Genomic DNA, 18,816 nt, shown 5'->3' with positions numbered 1-18,816 from the left:
GGAATGTTCCCTACACCATCCTCCCCTGTATCACATAACACCCACTCACTGCACCATAATGGCACCGCATCCCCGTGTCACGTGCCCGCCCCGCGTTACTGTGTGAGATGGGAAGCCCAGGAGACAAGTTGCCTGGGGCCACGGATGGCAGCGCATCCCCGTCCATTCATAAAATTCCCTCCCGTGTGGAGCTGAGTGTGAAGATAAATGAGTTCGGCAGACAGCGCAATCATAGTGCTCAGTGCCTCCGACTGATTCATCTCTCACCGAAACGCACATGGCCGACCCACTTGTATTTACCTTCAAACACTCCCAGTTAATGTGTTATTAGCAGCCATGTGTGACTCCTGAGCAGCATTGCTCACTTTTAATTAAACGCCCATGAATAATTTAGGTCGGCCTGGTTTGTGCATGCATTAACTCTTTAACGATGCTGCAGGCTAAATCCAAATTCATTGCTTTTAAAGGACCTGAACCAAGAGAGTCGAGGAACCAGAACCAATCATTTGTCTCTAGGTCTAGATAGCTGTCTGTCATTGGCTCTTTCTGTCTGTCAGTCAGTTGATTCAGCTGTCTGTCCCTATGCACATCTGTTGATCCACTTCTGTCTATCAATCGGGTTTTCTACATCTCTATCTGTTTATTGATCCTTTAGTCTCTGTGTATGGATCTATCTGTCAGCCTGTCTATTTGTCTTTTTACCTGCCTATTGATCTTTATCTCTATGTCTGTCTATAAACACAAAAAAGGCTTTCTTTTTGGTTCTACAATATGAGCAAAAGTATTTATATGCTTTATATTTATATGTCTTTAGATCCTCACCACTAGGGGTCACTATTCTCAGTTAAGTCAGCAGCTCTATGGCTGTATGAATTAAATATAAAGAGAAGTGCGCCACCTAGTGGTAGATAAAGCTTCAATGGCTGCGAGAGGCTGATGGGAGTTGTTGTGCTGTTGGAGACGTAGGTCCGCAGGTTGCATATAGAACAGATAGCTTCACTTGCCTAGGATTTTATTACTGGTTATTATATGAATATATCTGCAGAGGCCCAGCTGCTGACAGGCAGAGAAGATGGTTAAAAGCTTCTCCTGTCAGTTCAGATTTGCTAATAGTTGGTATGATAAAGAAAAGAGAATGGTGGTTTGCATTATGCATAGCTTTCTATTAGGAAGAGCTGGCTCTCTGCATGGTGGGGCTGGGAGCCTCTCAGTATGGGGAGGTCACTGTGCAGTTTGCTTATTGCTTTATTGGTGGTAAGTGGTCAACAGTTGTTGTTGATAGATAGATGATAGATAGATAGATGATAGATAGATGATAGATAGATATAGGGATAGATAGATAGATGATAGACAGATAGCTGACAAATAGATAGATAGATAGATAGATAAATAGATAGATAGATGAACCAGCCGTCAATCAGAGAGGTTATAGGCCAAGTTTATTAATAAATGTGTATGTGCACGTTAAAGAACTTTTATCACACACTTTGAAGGCTTTGTGATTGGTGAGGTTTAATAGAAGGTAAGGTTAGAACAATATCTGTTCTTTTTTAATATTGAGCAGCACTGGCAAGATATGCAATGAACTTGTTGGTAAATGTGTCATTCTCTGTCCATCCCTTTCCTGAGCTGCTCTGCTACCCAGCCTGGACATTTAAGCCCATTCTTCATCCTTAACTGGCCTAAAAGTTGTTAGACTTTTTCCAGTTTAAGCCCCTCTTTGGTGGTCTACCTTTAGTCATGGTTTCCCTTAGCTCCTAACAAGACTAAACATTAGTTTATTAGCCCTTCAGCCATAGTTCCAACAATACTCATCTTAATTGACTTCAAGCTGGGCTTTTAGGTACATCTAGAACAGCGGTTCTCAACCTGTGGGTCGGGACCCCTTTGGGGGTCGAACAACCCTTTCACAGGGGTCGCCTAAGACCATCGGAAAACACATATTTCCGATGGTCTTAGGAACCGAGACACCGCTCCTCTATCGTTGGGGGGTCACCACAACATGAGGAACTGTATTAAAGGGTCGCGGCATTAGAAAGGTTGAGAACCCCTGCTCTAGAAGATCAAATAGGCTTTCTTCAACCTTAACTGGCCTTAAACTTGTTAGACTTTTTTCAATATAAGCCCCTCTTTGGAGGTCCAACATTGGTCATGGCCCCCCTTAGCTCAGATTGAAGATGTAAGGAAACATTAGTGTATTGGGCATTTGGCCATAGTTCCAAATGCTTCAAGCTTGGCTTTCAGCTGCATCTAGAAGATCAAATAGGCATTCTTCTGCCCTAACTGGCCTTCAGGCTAAACCCCCACTGACACTGCTTCACGTACCCCATTGGGCCAGTCCAACAATTTGAAGAACCACTGGTTTTGGGACCTACCAGACTCTTGACTTGGGAGCTGTCTATGGTTCCCTTCACATCTAACACGAGAATAAATGAAGTTCTGGGAAGTGTTTGTCATTTAGGGATTTCGGGTACAGAATAAACGCAAGCTAATTTAACTATCTTTGAGAGCTGGAATTAATTTTAATTATTTAATGTTAAATTGAATTGGACAAGTGGCATTTTAACACAGAAGCAGAGGCTTTTAATAACACTTTATTAACATTTAATGGGTTTTCTTATTCATTCCTGCATGGAGGTAATCATTAGCTCTTAAGTACAGGATAGGCTGACGTCTCCTGTTGAACCTGGAACGAGAGGCAGCACTTGTCTGTGCCATCTTCTATCATGGCTTCCTAGCAGGGGGAGTGGTTTAATGGCTCCAAGATATATCTGGTGCCCCTGGTGCTACTGACTGGTGCCGCCATGTGAAAACCAAGAAAGTGCAATTACGGGGGGGGATGTAAGGACAGGTTGGCTGAGCATTGGGGGCCATGAGTATGGAGGACACCAGTTGGGATACACTCCGTGTCTATAGAGGCGCCATCTCCACCTCCATCACGCACCGCAGGATCTAAATGGCTTATTAGTTCCTAGCCCTGTATGAATTCCTTGTCTGTCTGCACCATGTTGTATCGGCAAGAGGAATTAGAAAACAATATTGGTTTTCCGTATGCGCCAGTCAGCAGAGGTGGCACTCTCACTCACTGTCTGCCCCTAATCTGGCTCGGCTGGCATTCCCACTTCCCTCTGGAATTAATGACAGCTCTGACAGTGACTGGTGTCTGGGCCGTGTAATTACAGCTTGATGTTATGCTAATGAAGATAAATGCTGTATGGGGATATATGTCGGCCACTGTGCAAACAACAAATGATGATTGTGCTGGCGTCAGACGAGAAGTGTTTCTGTCACGCGGTGGGGGTTACAGTATCGGCTGGGTGTTTTGGGTCAAACAGGGTATAGCAGAACTTGGTGCTGTCAGTAGATGATATGTTATTCCTGTTCTTATGGTTATGGTGGTTATTGGGGGCCAAGTAGGAGTATACTGGTACCTGTGGGCAAGGTCATTGAGTAGGCATCTGTGTATGGTAATGGTCAGGTCAAGATAACTGGGCAGATATGTGTATGGGGGCTGTAAGGTAAGATAATTGGGCTGATATGTGTATGGGGGCTGTAAGGTAAGATAATTGGGCTGATATGTGTATGGGGGCTGTAAGGTAAGATAATTGGGCTGATATGTGTATGGGGGCTGTAAAGTAAGATAATAGGGCAGATATGTGTATGGGGGCTGTAAAGTAAGATAATTGGGCAGATATGTGTATGGGGGCTGTAAAGTAAGATAATTGGGCAGATATGTGTATGGGGGCTGTAAAGTAAGATAATTGGGCAGATATGTGTATGGGGGCTGTAAAGTAAGATAATTGGGCAGATATGTGTATGGGGGCTGTAAAGTAAGATAATTGGGCAGATATGTGTATGGGGGCTGTAAGGTAAGATAATTGTGCAGATATGTGTATGGGGGCTGTAAAGTAAGATAATTGGGGCAGATATGTGTATGGGGGCTGTAAAGTAAGATAATTGGGCAGATATGTGTATGGGGGCTGTAAAGTAAGATAATTGGGCAGATATGTGTATGGGGGCTGTAAGGTAAGATAACTGGGCAGATATGTGTATGGGGGCTGTAAAGTAAGATAATAGGGCAGATATGTGTATGGGGGCTGTAAAGTAAGATAATTGGGCAGATATGTGTATGGGGGCTGTAAAGTAAGATAATTGGGCAGATATGTGTATGGGGGCTGTAAAGTAAGATAATTGGGCAGATATGTGTATGGGGGCTGTAAAGTAAGATAATTGGGCAGATATGTGTATGGGGGCTGTAAGGTAAGATAATTGTGCAGATATGTGTATGGGGGCTGTAAAGTAAGATAATTGGGCAGATATGTGTATGGGGGCTGTAAAGTAAGATAATTGGGCAGATATGTGTATGGGGGCTGTAAAGTAAGATAATTGGGCAGATATGTGTATGGGGGCTGTAAGGTAAGATAATTGGGCAGATATGTGTATGGGGGCTGTAAAGTAAGATAATAGGGCAGATATGTGTATGGGGGCTGTAAAGTAAGATAATTGGGCAGATATGTGTATGGGGGCTGTAAGGTAAGATAATCGGGCAGATATGTGTATGGGGGCTGTAAAGTAAGATAATTGGGCAGATATGTGTATGGGGGCTGTAAAGTAAGATAATCGGGCAGATATGTGTATGGGGACTATAAAGTAAGATAATCGGGCAGATATGTGTATGGGGGCTGTAAAGTAAGATAATTGGGCAGATATGTGTATGGGGGCTGTAAATTAAGATAATTGGGCAGATATGTGTATGGGGGCTGTAAAGTAAGATAATTGGGCAGATAAGTGTATCGGGGCTGTAAAGTAAGATAATTGGGCAGATATGTGTATGGGGGCTGTAAAGTAAGATAATTGGGAAGATATGTGTATGGGGGCTGTAAAGTAAAATAATTGGGCAGATATGTGTATGGGGGCTGTAAAGTAAGATAATTGGGAAGATATGTGTATGGGGGCTGTAAAGTAAGATAATTGGGCAGATATGTGTATGGGGGCTGTAAAGTAAGATAATTGGGCAGATATGTGTATGGGGACTATAAAGTAAGATAATTGGGCAGATATGTGTATGGGGGCTGTAAAGTAAGATAATTGGGCAGATATGTGTATGGGGGCTGTAAAGTAAGATAATTGGGCAGATATGTGTATGGGGGCTGTAAGGTAAGATAATTGTGCAGATATGTGTATGGGGGCTGTAAAGTAAGATAATCGGGCAGATATGTGTATGGGGGCTGTAAAGTAAGATAATTGGGAAGATATGTGTATGGGGGCTGTAAAGTAAGATAATTGTGCAGATATGTGTATGGGGGCTGTAAAGTAAGATAATTGTGCAGATATGTGTATGGGGGCTGTAAAGTAAGATAATTGGGAAGATATGTGTATGGGGGCTGTAAAGTAAGATAGTTGGGAAGATATGTGTATGGGGGCTGTAAAGTAAGATAATTGGGAAGATATGTGTATGGGGGCTGTAAAGTAAGATAATTGGGCAGATATGTGTATGGGGGCTGTAAAGTAAGATAATTGGGAAGATATGTGTATGGGGGCTGTAAAGTAAAATAATTGGGCAGATATGTGTATGGGGGCTGTAAAGTAAGATAATTGGGAAGATATGTGTATGGGGGCTGTAAAGTAAGATAATTGGGCAGATATGTGTATCGGGGCTGTAAAGTAAGATAATTGGGCAGATATGTGTATGGGGGCTGTAAAGTAAGATAATTGGGAAGATATGTGTATGGGGGCTGTAAAGTAAGATAATTGGGCAGATATGTGTATGGGGGCTGTAAAGTAAGATAATTGGGAAGATATGTGTATGGGGGCTGTAAAGTAAGATAATTGGGCAGATATGTGTATGGGGGCTGTAAGGTAAGATAATTGTGCAGATATGTGTATGGGGGCTGTAAAGTAAGATAATCGGGCAGATATGTGTATGGGGACTATAAAGTAAGATAATTGGGCAGATATGTGTATCGGGGCTGTAAAGTAAGATAATTGGGCAGATATGTGTATCGGGGCTGTAAAGTAAGATAATTGGGCAGATATGTGTATGGGGGCTGTAAAGTAAGATAATTGGGAAGATATGTGTATGGGGGCTGTAAAGTAAGATAATTGGGCAGATATGTGTATCGGGGCTGTAAAGTAAGATAATTGGGCAGATATGTGTATGGGGGCTGTAAAGTAAGATAATTGGGCAGATATGTGTATGGGGGCTGTAGGATAATTGGGCAGATATGTGTATCGGGGCTGTAAAGTAAGATAATTGGGAAGATATGTGTATGGGGGCTGTAAAGTAAGATAATTGGGCAGATATGTGTATGGGGGCTGTAGGATAATTGGGCAGATATGTGTATGGGGGCTGTAAGGTAAGATAATTGGGCAGATATGTGTATGGGGGCTGTAAAGTAAGATAATTGGGCAGATATGTGTATCGGGGCTGTAAAGTAAGATAATAGGGCAGATATGTGTATCGGGGCTGTAAAGTAAGATAATTGGGAAGATATGTGTATCGGGGCTGTAAAGTAAGATAATTGGGCAGATATGTGTATGGGGGCTGTAAAGTAAGATAATTGGGCAGATATGTGTATGGGGGCTGTAGGATAATTGGGCAGATATGTGTATCGGGGCTGTAAAGTAAGATAATTGGGCAGATATGTGTATGGGGGCTGTAAAGTAAGATAATTGGGCAGATAAGTGTATCGGGGCTGTAGGATAATTGGGCAGATATGTGTATGGGGGCTGTAAAGTAAGATAATTGGGCAGATATGTGTATGGGGGCTGTAAAGTAAGATAATTGGGCAGATAAGTGTATCGGGCTGTAAAGTAAGATAATTGGGAAGATATGTGTATCGGGGCTGTAAAGTAAGATAATTGGGAAGATATGTGTATGGGGGCTGTAAAGTAAGATAATTGGGCAGATATGTGTATGGGGGCTGTAAAGTAAGATAATTGGGCAGATAAGTGTATCGGGGCTGTAGGATAATTGGGCAGATATGTGTATGGGGGCTGTAAAGTAAGATAATTGGGCAGATATGTGTATGGGGGCTGTAGGATAATTGGGCAGATATGTGTATCGGGGCTGTAAAGTAAGATAATTGGGCAGATATGTGTATGGGGGCTGTAAAGTAAGATAATTGGGCAGATAAGTGTATCGGGGCTGTAGGATAATTGGGCAGATATGTGTATGGGGGCTGTAAAGTAAGATAATTGGGCAGATATGTGTATGGGGGCTGTAGGATAATTGGGCAGATATGTGTATCGGGGCTGTAAAGTAAGATAATTGGGCAGATATGTGTATCGGGGCTGTAAAGTAAGATAATTGGGCAGATATGTGTATGGGGGCTGTAGGATAATTGGGCAGATATGTGTATGGGGGCTGTAGGATAATTGGGCAGATATGTGTATCGGGGCTGTAAAGTAAGTTAATTGGGCAGATAAGTGTATCGGGGCTGTAGGATAATTGGGCAGATATGTGTATGCGGGCTGTAGTTTAATTGGGCAGATATGTGTATCGGGGCTGTAGGTTAATTGGGCAGATATGTGTATGGGGGCTGTAGTTTAATTGGGCAGATATGAGTTTGATATGATAATTAATTTAAAACAAAAGCGCCACCTGGTCGGCTGAAAATTAAGTTACTGTAAATAGGAAAGTCTTGAGATTTTGCTCCACTGATCAGAGAAAAGGTAGATGACTCTTCCCCTAGCAACCTCTACCAGTAAATGTTACTAGCCTGGGGTTGTTTGAAGTCACAGTGGCGCGATGGATACAGTTAGACTGCCAGATCAGCCGCCACTTATTTCAGTTCTGGTGGAGTCACCATGCAAAACTGGGATACAAAGAAGAAGGATTGCACATTTACCAGCAAGTATATTGTCATTACATGTATAATACTGGCCCTACCCTCCCCATCACTGCTTGTTATGCCCACTGGCGTGTAAGGCAACAACGGAGGTTTCAGCTTCTCTCTGTCTTTGGCCAATTTTGTGACTGTGCCCCATGTATGTTGCATATTCTTGAGTCCTGCCTCAACTGTACGTTGCCATGTCCCTAAAAACTCAGTAAGCTTTACCAGAAAGGTCTATATAAATACACCCATAAGCACTCACAGAACTGCAGCTCCTTTGTGAAAAGAAACACCACATTTCATTTAATTCTGTATACGTGATCTTCTGTGTTGGACTTCCTGCTCTCAGAAAAAAATTTCAGGGCATGGAATACTCTGCTCAGTTTGCTTCTCTCTCCCCATCTCTTCTCCCATCTCTCCTCTCTCCCCTTCCCTTCTCCCTCTCCCATCTCTCCTCTCTCCCCATCCCTTCTCCTTCTCCCATCTCTCCTCTCTCCCCATCCCTTCTCCTTCTCCCATCTCTCCTCTCTCCCCATCCCTTCTCCTTCTCCCATCTCTCATCTCTCCCCTTCCCTTCTCCCTCTCCCATCTCTCCTCTCTCCCCATCCCTTCTCCTTCTCCCATCTCTCCTCTCTCCCCATCCCTTCTCCTTCTCCCATCTCTCATCTCTCCCCTTCCCTTCTCCCTCTCCCATCTCTCCTCTCTCCCCATCCCTTCTCCCTCTCCCATCTCTCCTCTCTCCCCATCCCTTCTCCCTCTCCCATCTCTCCTCTCTCCCCATCCCTTCTCCTTCTCCCATCTCTCCTCTCTCCCCATCCCTTCTCCTTCTCCCATCTCTCATCTCTCCCCTTCCCTTCTCCCTCTCCCATCTCTCCTCTCTCCCCATCCCTTCTCCCTCTCCCATCTCTCCTCTCTCCCCATCCCTTCTCCTTCTCCAATCTCTCCTCTCTCCCCTTCCCTTCTCCTTCTCCCTCTCCCATCTCTCCTCTCTCCCCATCCCTTCTCCTTCTCCCATCTCTCCTCTCCCCTTCTCCTTCTCCCTCTCCCATCTCTCCTCTCTCCCTATCCCTTCTCCCTCTCCCATCTCTCCTCTCTCCCCATCCCTTCTCCTTCTCCCATCTCTCCTCCCTCCCCATCCCTTCTCCCATCTCTCCTCTTTCCCTTTCCCTTCTCCTTCTCCCTCTCCCATCTCTCCTCTCTCCTTCTCCTCCTCCCTCTCCCATCTTTCCTCTCTCCCCATCCCCTCTCCCATCTCTCCCCTCTCCCCATCCCTTCTCCTTCTCCCATCTCTCCTCTCTCCCCTTCCCTTCTCCCTCTCCCATCTCTCCTCTCTCCCCATCCCCTCTCCCATCTCTCCCCTCTCCCCATCCCTTCTCCTTCTCCCATCTCTCCTCTCTCCCCTTCCCTTCTCCCTCTCCCATCTCTCCTCTCTCCCCATCCCTTCTCCCTCTCCCATCTCTCCCCATCCCTTCTCCCATCTCTCCTCTCTCCCCATGCCTTCACCCTTTCCCATCTCTCCTCTCTCCCCATGCCTTCACCCTTTCCCATCTCTCCTCTCTCCCCATCCCTTCTCCTCCTCCCTCTCCCATCTCTCCTCTCTCCCTCTCCCATCTCTGCCATCTAATCTGAGTTTAGAGCTGTTCCAGGAGCAGTGTGCAGGCAGGGAAGTGAAGCCAGACCAAGCTAAAATGGCAGCTGCTATCTTAAACAAACAGAACAGAGCCTCTATGGCTGGTAAAACATTCTGAAGAACAAATATAGCATTCCAGGATGTACTATTGTGACTAATCTAATGGCAATAAAATGCCAGAATGCCTTTCCTTCTCAACTGCAGGGATTCTTGAACTTTTTCCCTATGAGACTAGGAATGGGCCCTGTGGCCCAAGATAGAACCAATTTACACTTCTTTTGTGGGAGGAAATGTGATTGTTTTAAAGGGGAACATGAGGACCCAACCATATTTAAGGTCATATGTTAAGAATCCCTGCTCTACATTACAGAGACCACTACCCTTACAATGTCTCTCTGATTGGGCAAAGCTAGGCCACATACTGTAATGAATCTGAATATAGATTTTCCAATGAGCTGTGATTAGCAGCCAATTAATGAGGCTCTTTATCAGCATTTTAGATTCACACCCAGGGAAGCATCACCATAGGCCGAGGGGGCAGCGGAAAGGAGCATCACTTGCCATTTCTGCCCCCCTAGGGCCCGGCAAGTTGCTCAATTGTGCCTCACAGCAATACTTACTAATGATCCTTATGTGATTCTTAGCCATCAGCAAACATTTACTAGAAGGGAGGTAACTTCATCCATCAATGTCCCGCGGCGGGAGCTGACAGTCAGTCTTCCACAGATTTCTGGTGTAGTGCAGTAGTATTATATACTCGGGGCAATAGCCGAGGGCCTCAGCGTTAGGGGGGCCCCTTGGTTTTTTCCTTCAGACCGTATCCTCTTATTGGCGCCATTCTTCTTCAGCATAGCGCCAGTGGTAGGTCTGGGAGCTTGACTGAAGACGTTGCCAGGGGCATATGGTTGGGGCGTAATGGGGCCTGACCAGGAAAATATAAATGTGCGGGTTGGTCTGACAGTAGTGCATTCTGGGGTTTCCATGTGCTGCAGACTGGGATTGAACCATTCTGCATGATGGGAAGCTAGTAGTGCTGAATGCTGGAAGTATAGTAATCCTATATTTTATATATTTAACAGCCCAGCATAGTGCAAAACACATGTCTCATAGGGTTGCATTATACGGATCTACTAAATCTAAGAGAGAACAAAGGCACACAAGGTGTATGAGTGGTCAAGTGAGGTGACGGGCACTTAAAAATTCTGGTCAGACTCCCTTTCAACCTGACGGGCAGCGTGTACTATTGATCAGCTCTCTGCTATGGCTGCACGGACCTTGCTTAGGAACAGAAATGGCTGCAGTCTAATGCAAGCCCACTTACCCAAATGCCATTCTGTGCCTCAACAATATATATATATATATCTACCAGAACCAATTTATGTTATTCATATGAAATGCAGTGGATTGATATTAACGTTTAGCTGGGGTAGTAATGATGATTGACGTCACTGAGTGTTGTAATCCATAGAGTTCAATGGAATTTTAACCCCTTTCACAGAGATGGTGCCTATAGTAGCAGTGGGGGATAATAGCCTCTGGGAAGGGACTGGGGCTGTGGGATAGCAGGTATAGTAGGGAGAGATGGTGCCTATAGTAGCAGTGGGATAATAGCCTCTGGGAAGGGACTGGGGCTGTGGGATAGCAGGTATAGTAGGGAGAGATGGTGCCTATAGTAGCAGTGGGATAATAGCCTCTGGGAAGGGACTGGGGCTGTGGGATAGCAGGTATAGTAGGGAGAGATGGTGCCTATAGTAGCAGTGGGGGGATAATAGCCTCTGGGAAGGGACTGGGGCTGTGGGATAGCAGGTATAGTAGGGAGAGATGGTGCCTATAGTAGCAGTGGGGGGATAATAGCCTCTGGGAAGGGACTGGGGCTGTGGGATAGCAGGTATAGTAGGGAGAGATGGTGCCTATAGTAGCAGTGGGATAATAGCCTCTGGGAAGGGCTTGGGGCTGTGGGATAGCAGGTATTGTAGGGAGAGATGGTGCCTATAGTAGCAGTGGGATAATAGCCTCTGGGAAGGGACTATGGCTGTGGGATAGCAGGTATAGTAGGGAGAGATGGTGCCTATAGTAGCAGTGGGATAATAGCCTCTGGGAAGGGACTGTGGCTGTGGGATAGCAGGTATAGTAGGGAGAGATGGTGCCTATAGTAACAGTGGGATAATAGCCTCTGGGAAGGGACTGTGGCTGTGGGATAGCAGGTATAGTAGGGAGAGATGGTGCCTATAGTAGCAGTGGGATAATAGCCTCTGGGAAGGGGGTGGGGCTGTGGGATAGCAGGTATAGTAGGAAGAGATGGTGCCTATAGTAGCAGTGGGATAATAGCCTCTGGGAAGGGGGTGGGGCTGTGGGATAGCAGGTATAGTAGGGAGAGATGGTGCCTATAGTAGCAGTGGGATAATAGCCTCTGGGAAGGGGGTGGGGCTGTGGGATAGCAGGTATAGTAGGGAGAGATGGTGCCTATAGTAGCAGTGGGATAATAGCCTCTGGGAAGGGACTATGGCTGTGGGATAGCAGGTATAGTAGGGAGAGATGGTGCCTATAGTAGCAGTGGGGGGATAATAGCCTCTGGAAGGGACTGGGGCTGTGGGATAGCAGGTATAGTAGGGAGAGATGGTGCCTATAGTAGCAGTGGGGGGATAATAGCCTCTGGGAAGGGACTGGGGCTGTGGGATAGCAGGTATAGTAGGGAGAGATGGTGCCTATAGTAGCAGTGGGGGGATAATAGCCTCTGGGAAGGGACTGGGGCTGTGGGATAGCAGGTATAGTAGGAAGAGATGGTGCCTATAGTAGGATTCTCTATGATTTTCTATTTCTATGGAATATATTTCCTTCTTACCCTACTCCCATCTCCCTTCCCTGCATTACACACCTGACACCTGTAATGCAGAAGGAAGCGTGTAACCCGTTTAGCCTGGCATTTAGACCAGACTGTGGCTGTTCCTACACAAGCTGCAGCTAGGCAAGCATTTCCCTGCAGTACAACATGTGCCTCCGGTTCCCTGCACATCCAGCCTCCCCTGTTACTATTTAAATTATGCAGTTCCCCCCCCCCCCTTTCTAATGCTGTGGAAATCGGTGCCTTGGTGACGCGGAGCTGCACGTTGCTTGCATTGTAGGCAAAGTCATGTGACCGCGTGAGATTCCTTGCAGCCTCCAGTAGCCCTGGGAATGGGCTTTTGATGCAAGGCAATTTGGATTTCATGTGTGCCTTCTTTCCAACTGGGGGAGACAGGAGGAGAGACCCCACTTTTAAAGTGATGCCTCCCGATTTTGCCACCGGCTGGTTTAGCGGCGGCTCGGCCGGGGGATGCCTTGCTTGGATTTACAGCTGAAGATTTTATTAAGGAGATCATTATTCACTTTATTTATTCTTTTTATTCCGTACCCCCCCTCCGTTGGCCGCCCTGTCTAGCACACAGCTGACATGATTACACATTCCCCCAGCCATTTGTACGTAGCGGAGATCAGCATGCCCGCTGTCTGCCTCCCTCGCTCCTCTTCCTCCTTCTTGCAGCTTTTCCACTATGTCACATCGGATTAATTGGTCTTTTTTTTTTTTTTTTTGCCCCCCCCTTATGCATTTCTTTCCTGATTTTTCTTCTTTAATGTTAATGCTTGCCACCTGCACTGCTTGTCTGAGTAATTGCCTGTGACGGTAACGATGATGAAGATGCGTTCTCGAAGACCGACTGCTGCAGTCATGATGAGAGGGTTTAATAACAGCCGTTATGCTCGACATTCTCCCTACAGTGACTGCATCATCGAGGAGAAGACCGTGGTGCTCCAGAAAAAGGACAATGAAGGTTTTGGATTTGTGCTCCGAGGGGCAAAGGGTAAGTGCACTGCATGTCATTATCCGCTTGTCTGTGCTGTAAAGCAACCCCCCCTCTGAATTAGGTCAAATTAGGACCCCCTTTACTTTGCCCCTGTGGCCGTGGGCAAGTGGAAGCCCCCCCAGATGTTATCGGAGACACCTGGAGGAGTTGCACTTGTCCATTCCTTTTACTCGCCATTTACTCTCCACGGAAAGTTTCTCATTACCAAAAAAAAGCTCTCAGCGCCTGACTTCCATTGCGGCGCAGGGCCCTCTTGGCTGTGAAGGGGTTAAAGCGCCCTTGCAAGCTGTTGATGTGGGATATAAATTATGCACAATCGCAGTTATTGCATTGTTGTTCCCGCTGACAGCGCATCATTATGTTCTAAATGCAGCGAGACGCTTTATAAAAATCGCTCTGTTGTCTCTTAACGTGCAAGAGCGGAGCCCACCTTGTTAGCAAAGGGTCAGACTATAAGGGGTTATCCCCCCGGAATAATCAGTGTTCCCTGCAGTGTGGAAGCAGTGACATCAGTAGCCACTAGACGCAGGTGTCTGCAACTTGTCGCTCTCCGGCTGAACTGTAACTCCCCAGCAGCCATTGGCTGTCAGGACGCTGCTGGTGGGAAGTTTGTTTGGTGACATCTGTCAAGCACCAGCTCTAACTAGGCCAACAGTTTGCCCGCTACTCATGATAATGAACTGATACCTCCAGACCTTCTTAGAATTCACTGTAACCATAAATCTTGCCTGGTCCAAAGGCCTAGAGCAAGGTACGATGGGATTCACTGTTGCTTTGCAAAGGGGGTTTCTCCCTCCTCCCCCTCACCACCTCAGTAAGGGCAAAGACACACACAGCGATCAGTTGCCACGACTTTTTAAAAAGTCGCCACAACTAATCCGCACAAACAAAAAATCGTGTGTGGTTAGTCGCAGCGGCTAATGCAGTACACTATGGCATGAAAGTCGCCATGTAGTTGCCGCGACCAATGGAAATAGGACAAAAAAAACCAGAAAGAACGAGACATGACATTTGTAAATGTTGCTTTTCATTGGGACTTTTGTGCCATGTGGGTCAGTGGGTGTGTGTGTGCTGTGTTCAGTTGTTATTGGGGTGAGTGTTGAGATGGAATCTTGAATGTTGTATTGGTTGAGTTTTGTGCTGTGTTGGTGGGATTGTGTGTTTGTATTTGATAAGTATTGTATTGGTGGCATCTGGTGTGTTGCATGGGGTGTATTTTGAGTGCTATGTTTGTGGAATCTTGTGTATTGTGTTGGGTGAGCCTTGTGTCGTGTTGGTGGAATCATGTGTTGTATTGGGTTAGTCTTGAGTGTTGTGTTGGTGGAATCATGTGTTGTATTGGGTGAGTCTTGAGTGTTGTGTTGGTGGAATCATGTGTTGTATTGGGTTAGTCTTGAGTGTTGTGTTGGTGGAATCATGTGTTGTATTGGGTGAGTCTTGAGTGTTGTGTTGGTGGAATCATGTGTTGTATTGGGTGAGTCTTGAGTGTTGTGTTGATGGAATCATGTGTTGTATTGGGTGAGTCTTGAGTGTTGTGTTGGTGGAATCATGTGTTGTATTGGGTGAGTCTTGAGTGTTGTGTTGGTGGAATCATGTGTTGTATTGGGTGAGTCTTGAGTGTTGTGTTGGTGGAATCATGTGTTGTATTGGGTGAGTCTTGAGTGTTGTGTTGATGGATTCTTGTGTTGTATTGGGTGAGTGTTGTGTTGGTAAAATGTTGTGTTGTATTGGATGAGCCTTGAATGCTATGTTGGTGGAATCATGTGTGTTATATTAGATTAGTGTGTTGTATTGTTTGATGTTTTTTTTGTGTTTTCTTTTGAGTGAGGCCTATGTTTAGTTTTTGTTGAGACTTCAAAGTAGTGTTAATCAAGTCTTGCTTTGCTACAAAGTCAACCACAATTCCACCAACACAACACAAGACTCACCTATTACAACACATAAGCCTTGCCATAAAGTTTGACAAAATGCAAACATTATAGTATTTACTCTGAACTGATGTTCATATGACTGCTGTCTGTATTAGGCCACTCTGTTATCCTTACATGAACTGGCCCTGTTTGTATAAAGGGATGCTGGCAAGTGAATCCGCTCTATGGAGGTCTTTCAGTGACTGCCTTTGGAGGTCCCTTCTCCATGCTACTAGCCTCCGGCTCCAGTTCTGCTGTAACTCTGTTGAACTATGTCCATTTGTACAACTTAATAATTAGCCATTTCATTACAGTGAGAAGTAATCATTCAATCTCATGTGTGTTTTTGTTTGCCCCATAAGCTGATACACCTATTGAGGAGTTCAACCCAACACCAGCCTTTCCGGCCCTGCAGTACCTGGAGTCAGTGGATGAGGATGGGGTGGCTTGGCAAGCCGGCCTACGCACTGGGGACTTCCTGATTGAGGTAAGGAACACGGTTGGGTTTTTTTTCATCTCTTATTGAAAATATATTCCAAAATGGCTGTGTCTTAAGTCATGGTCCTGGTTTATTGTATTGGCTTATTATGAACATGAACCAATAGGTCTGTTATCTATCTGATGTGTATATGTGGCTCCTGGCCTGGGGAAGCAGAGGTGTTAAGGTTACCCTCATACTGGGGGGCACTGTGCTCTAGTCAAGGTTTACTTTTAGCTTATGTCACTAATGTGTTTGCTTCTCTGTTGAGCATTGTGTTGGTTTGTGTAATAAGTTGTGGGTTTCTGTGCAGAGATTAAAGTCTAATGCTGGGAATGTTGTGGTTTGGCTCTTCAGCTGCTGTCAATGATCAAACTCAGTGACTTGTTCTCCAGCCTGAGACAGTTTGGCCAAGCTCTGAGTTACACTCTCCAGCCTGAGACACTTTGGCCAAGCTCTGAGTTACACTCTCCAGCCTGAGACACTTTGGCCAAGCTCTGAGTTACACTCTCCAGCCTGAGACACTTTGGCCAAGCTCTGAGTTACACTCTCCAGCCTGAGACACTTTGGCCAAGCTCTGAGTTACACTCTCCAGCCTGAGACACTTTGGCCAAGCTCTGAGTTACACTCTTCAGCCTGAGACAGTTTGGCCAAGCTCTGAGTTACACTCTCCAGCCTGAGACAGTTTGGCCAAGCTCTGAGTTGCATTCTCCAGCCTGAGACAGTTTGGCCAAGCTCTGAGTTACATTCTCCAGCCTGAGACAGTTTGGCCAAGCTCTGAGTTACATTCTCCAGCTTGAGACACTTTGGCCAAGCTCTGAGTTACATTCTCCAGCTTGAGACACTTTGGCCAAGCTCTGAGTTACACTCTCCAGCCTGAGACAGTTTGGCCAAGCTCTGAGTTACATTCTCCAGCTTGAGACACTTTGGCCAAGCTCTGAGTTACATTCTCCAGCCTGAGACACTTTGGCCAAGCTCTGAGTTACACTCTCCAGCCTGAGACAGTTTGCCCAAGCTCTGAGTTACATTCTCCAGCCTGAGACACTTTGGCCAAGCTCTGAGTTACACTCTCCAGCCTGAGACAGTTTGGCCAAGCTCTGAGTTACATTCTCCAGCCTGAGACAGTTTGGCCAAGCTCTGAGTTACACTCTCCAGCCTGAGACAGTTTGGCCAAGCTCTGAGTTACATTCTCCAGCCTGAGACAGTTTGCCCAAGCTCTGAGTTATACATCACTTTATAGAAGAACATGTTGGATTAGAATGTCTCTGATACCCTGCTGGTAGCACGTGCCATATAGAACAAACCATTCCTTTGGTAAAATAATCCACCCCTGGAGAACAAGCTCATTATGGGCCTGATTGTTTCTTATCCTGCGGTACAAAGCTGACTTGCTGTCATGTAATAAGGTTGGGTCTGGGAAATCTTCCCTTATGTTGTTTTCTAGATATATTGCTATAGGCTTATTGCTATAGGCTGGGATCAGTAGTTGCTGAAAGATTAAGCAGATATATAGCATCTATAACCATAGGCCACAGGGAGAAACATGGACTTCCTTGGATACTTATTGTGCACGTGGATTTGTTATAATAGGAAAAGGAAAATATATTGTAAAAGTTTAAGAGCTAAGTGTCACAGGGGAAAGAGGAAGGGGATCCTTGCCTGCAGAGCTCACATTTTAAATGTTGAGAACTGATTGGCTTCTTGGCTATTGGTATTGATTCTGCTAGCCTGTCTGTAAGTCTTAATATTGCTACAAGTGGCAAAGAATGGGTTACTCAAGAGTTCTACATCTTTCTTCAGTGGCTTGTATTGTAAATGTGTTAAGAGTTGGCCATCCTATGAACTGTCAGTGTCTGCACCAAATACTGTAGCTCCCTTGTCAGAGCTCTTTAGTGTGGGTATGGTGGTGCGAAATATTGAAATTGTGGGGTTCCCTTCCATATAAAGTAAGGCTATATGGCATATAGCATCTTTGTTGTTACCCTACTATACCTGCTATCCCACAGCCCCAGTCCCTTCCCAGAGGCTATTATCCCCCCACTGCTACTATAGGCACCATCTCTCCCTACTATACCTGCTATCCCACAGCCCCAGTCCCTTCCCAGAGGCTATTATCCTCCCCACTGCTACTATAGGCACCATCTCTCCCTACTATACCTGCTATCCCACAGCCCCAGTCCCTTCCCAGAGGCTATTATCCCACTGCTACTATAGGCACCATCTCTCCCTACTATACCTGCTATCCCACAGCCCCAGTCCCTTCCCAGAGGCTATTATCCCCCCACTGCTACTATAGGCACCATCTCTCCCTACTATACCTGCTATCCCACAGCCCCAGTCCCTTCCCAGAGGCTATTATCCCCCCACTGCTACTATAGGCACCATCTCTCCCTACAATACCTGCTATCCCACAGCCCCAGTCCCTTCCCAGAGGCTATTATCCCACTGCTACTATAGGCATCATCTCTCCCTACTATACCTGCTATCCCACAGCCCCAGTCCCTTCCCAGATGCTATTATCCCCTCACTGCTACTATAGGCACCATCTCTCCCTACTATACCTGCTATCCCACAGCCCCAGTCCCTTCCCAGAGGCTATTATCCCCCCACTGCTACTATAGGCACCATCTCTCCCTACTATACCTGCTATCCCACAGCCCCAGTCCGTTCCCAGAAGCTATTATCCCACTGCTACTATAGGCACCATCTCTCCCTACTATACCTGCTATCCCACAGCCCCAGTCCCTTCCCAGAGGCTATTATCCCCCCACTGCTACTATAGGCACCATCTCTCCCTACAATACCTGCTATCCCACAGCCCCAGTCCCTTCCCAGAGGCTATTATCCCCCCACTGCTACTATAGGCACCATCTCTCCCTACTATACCTGCTATCCCACAGCCCCAGTCCCTTCCCAGAGGCTATTATCCCCCCACTGCTACTATAGGCACCATCTCTCCCTACTATACCTGCTATCCCACAGCCACAGTCCCTTCCCAGAGAAACTTTCAAAGTTCTGTGCCATCACACTTGTTTAATATGGTGACATGGGATTTACTATATTCTAGAAAGATATTATGATTTTCAAAGAATTCTGCAAAAAAGCCTTAGCAGCTAGAGTC

At 45.9% G+C, this 18,816-nt stretch overlaps 1 protein-coding gene across 9 annotated transcripts in view; it reads left to right on the top strand.

Annotated features, from left to right (window-relative positions):
• shank2 (SH3 and multiple ankyrin repeat domains 2) overlaps positions 1 to 18,816 on the top strand; it is a 310,238-nt gene that overhangs the window by 227,508 nt on the left and 63,914 nt on the right. For all 9 annotated transcript variants that reach the window (XM_031899735.1, XM_031899734.1, XM_031899733.1 and 6 more), the window contains 2 exon segments: positions 13,222 to 13,304; positions 15,580 to 15,704. In XM_031899735.1, coding sequence (XP_031755595.1) covers positions 13,222 to 13,304; positions 15,580 to 15,704 — 208 coding nt within the window.

This window comes from Xenopus tropicalis, chromosome 4, assembly GCF_000004195.4.
Source record: "Xenopus tropicalis strain Nigerian chromosome 4, UCB_Xtro_10.0, whole genome shotgun sequence".
NCBI lineage: Eukaryota > Metazoa > Chordata > Amphibia > Anura > Pipidae > Xenopus > Xenopus tropicalis.
The sequence above is the reverse complement of the archived record's forward strand: the minus strand, read 5'-3'. Positions and strand labels throughout refer to the sequence as shown.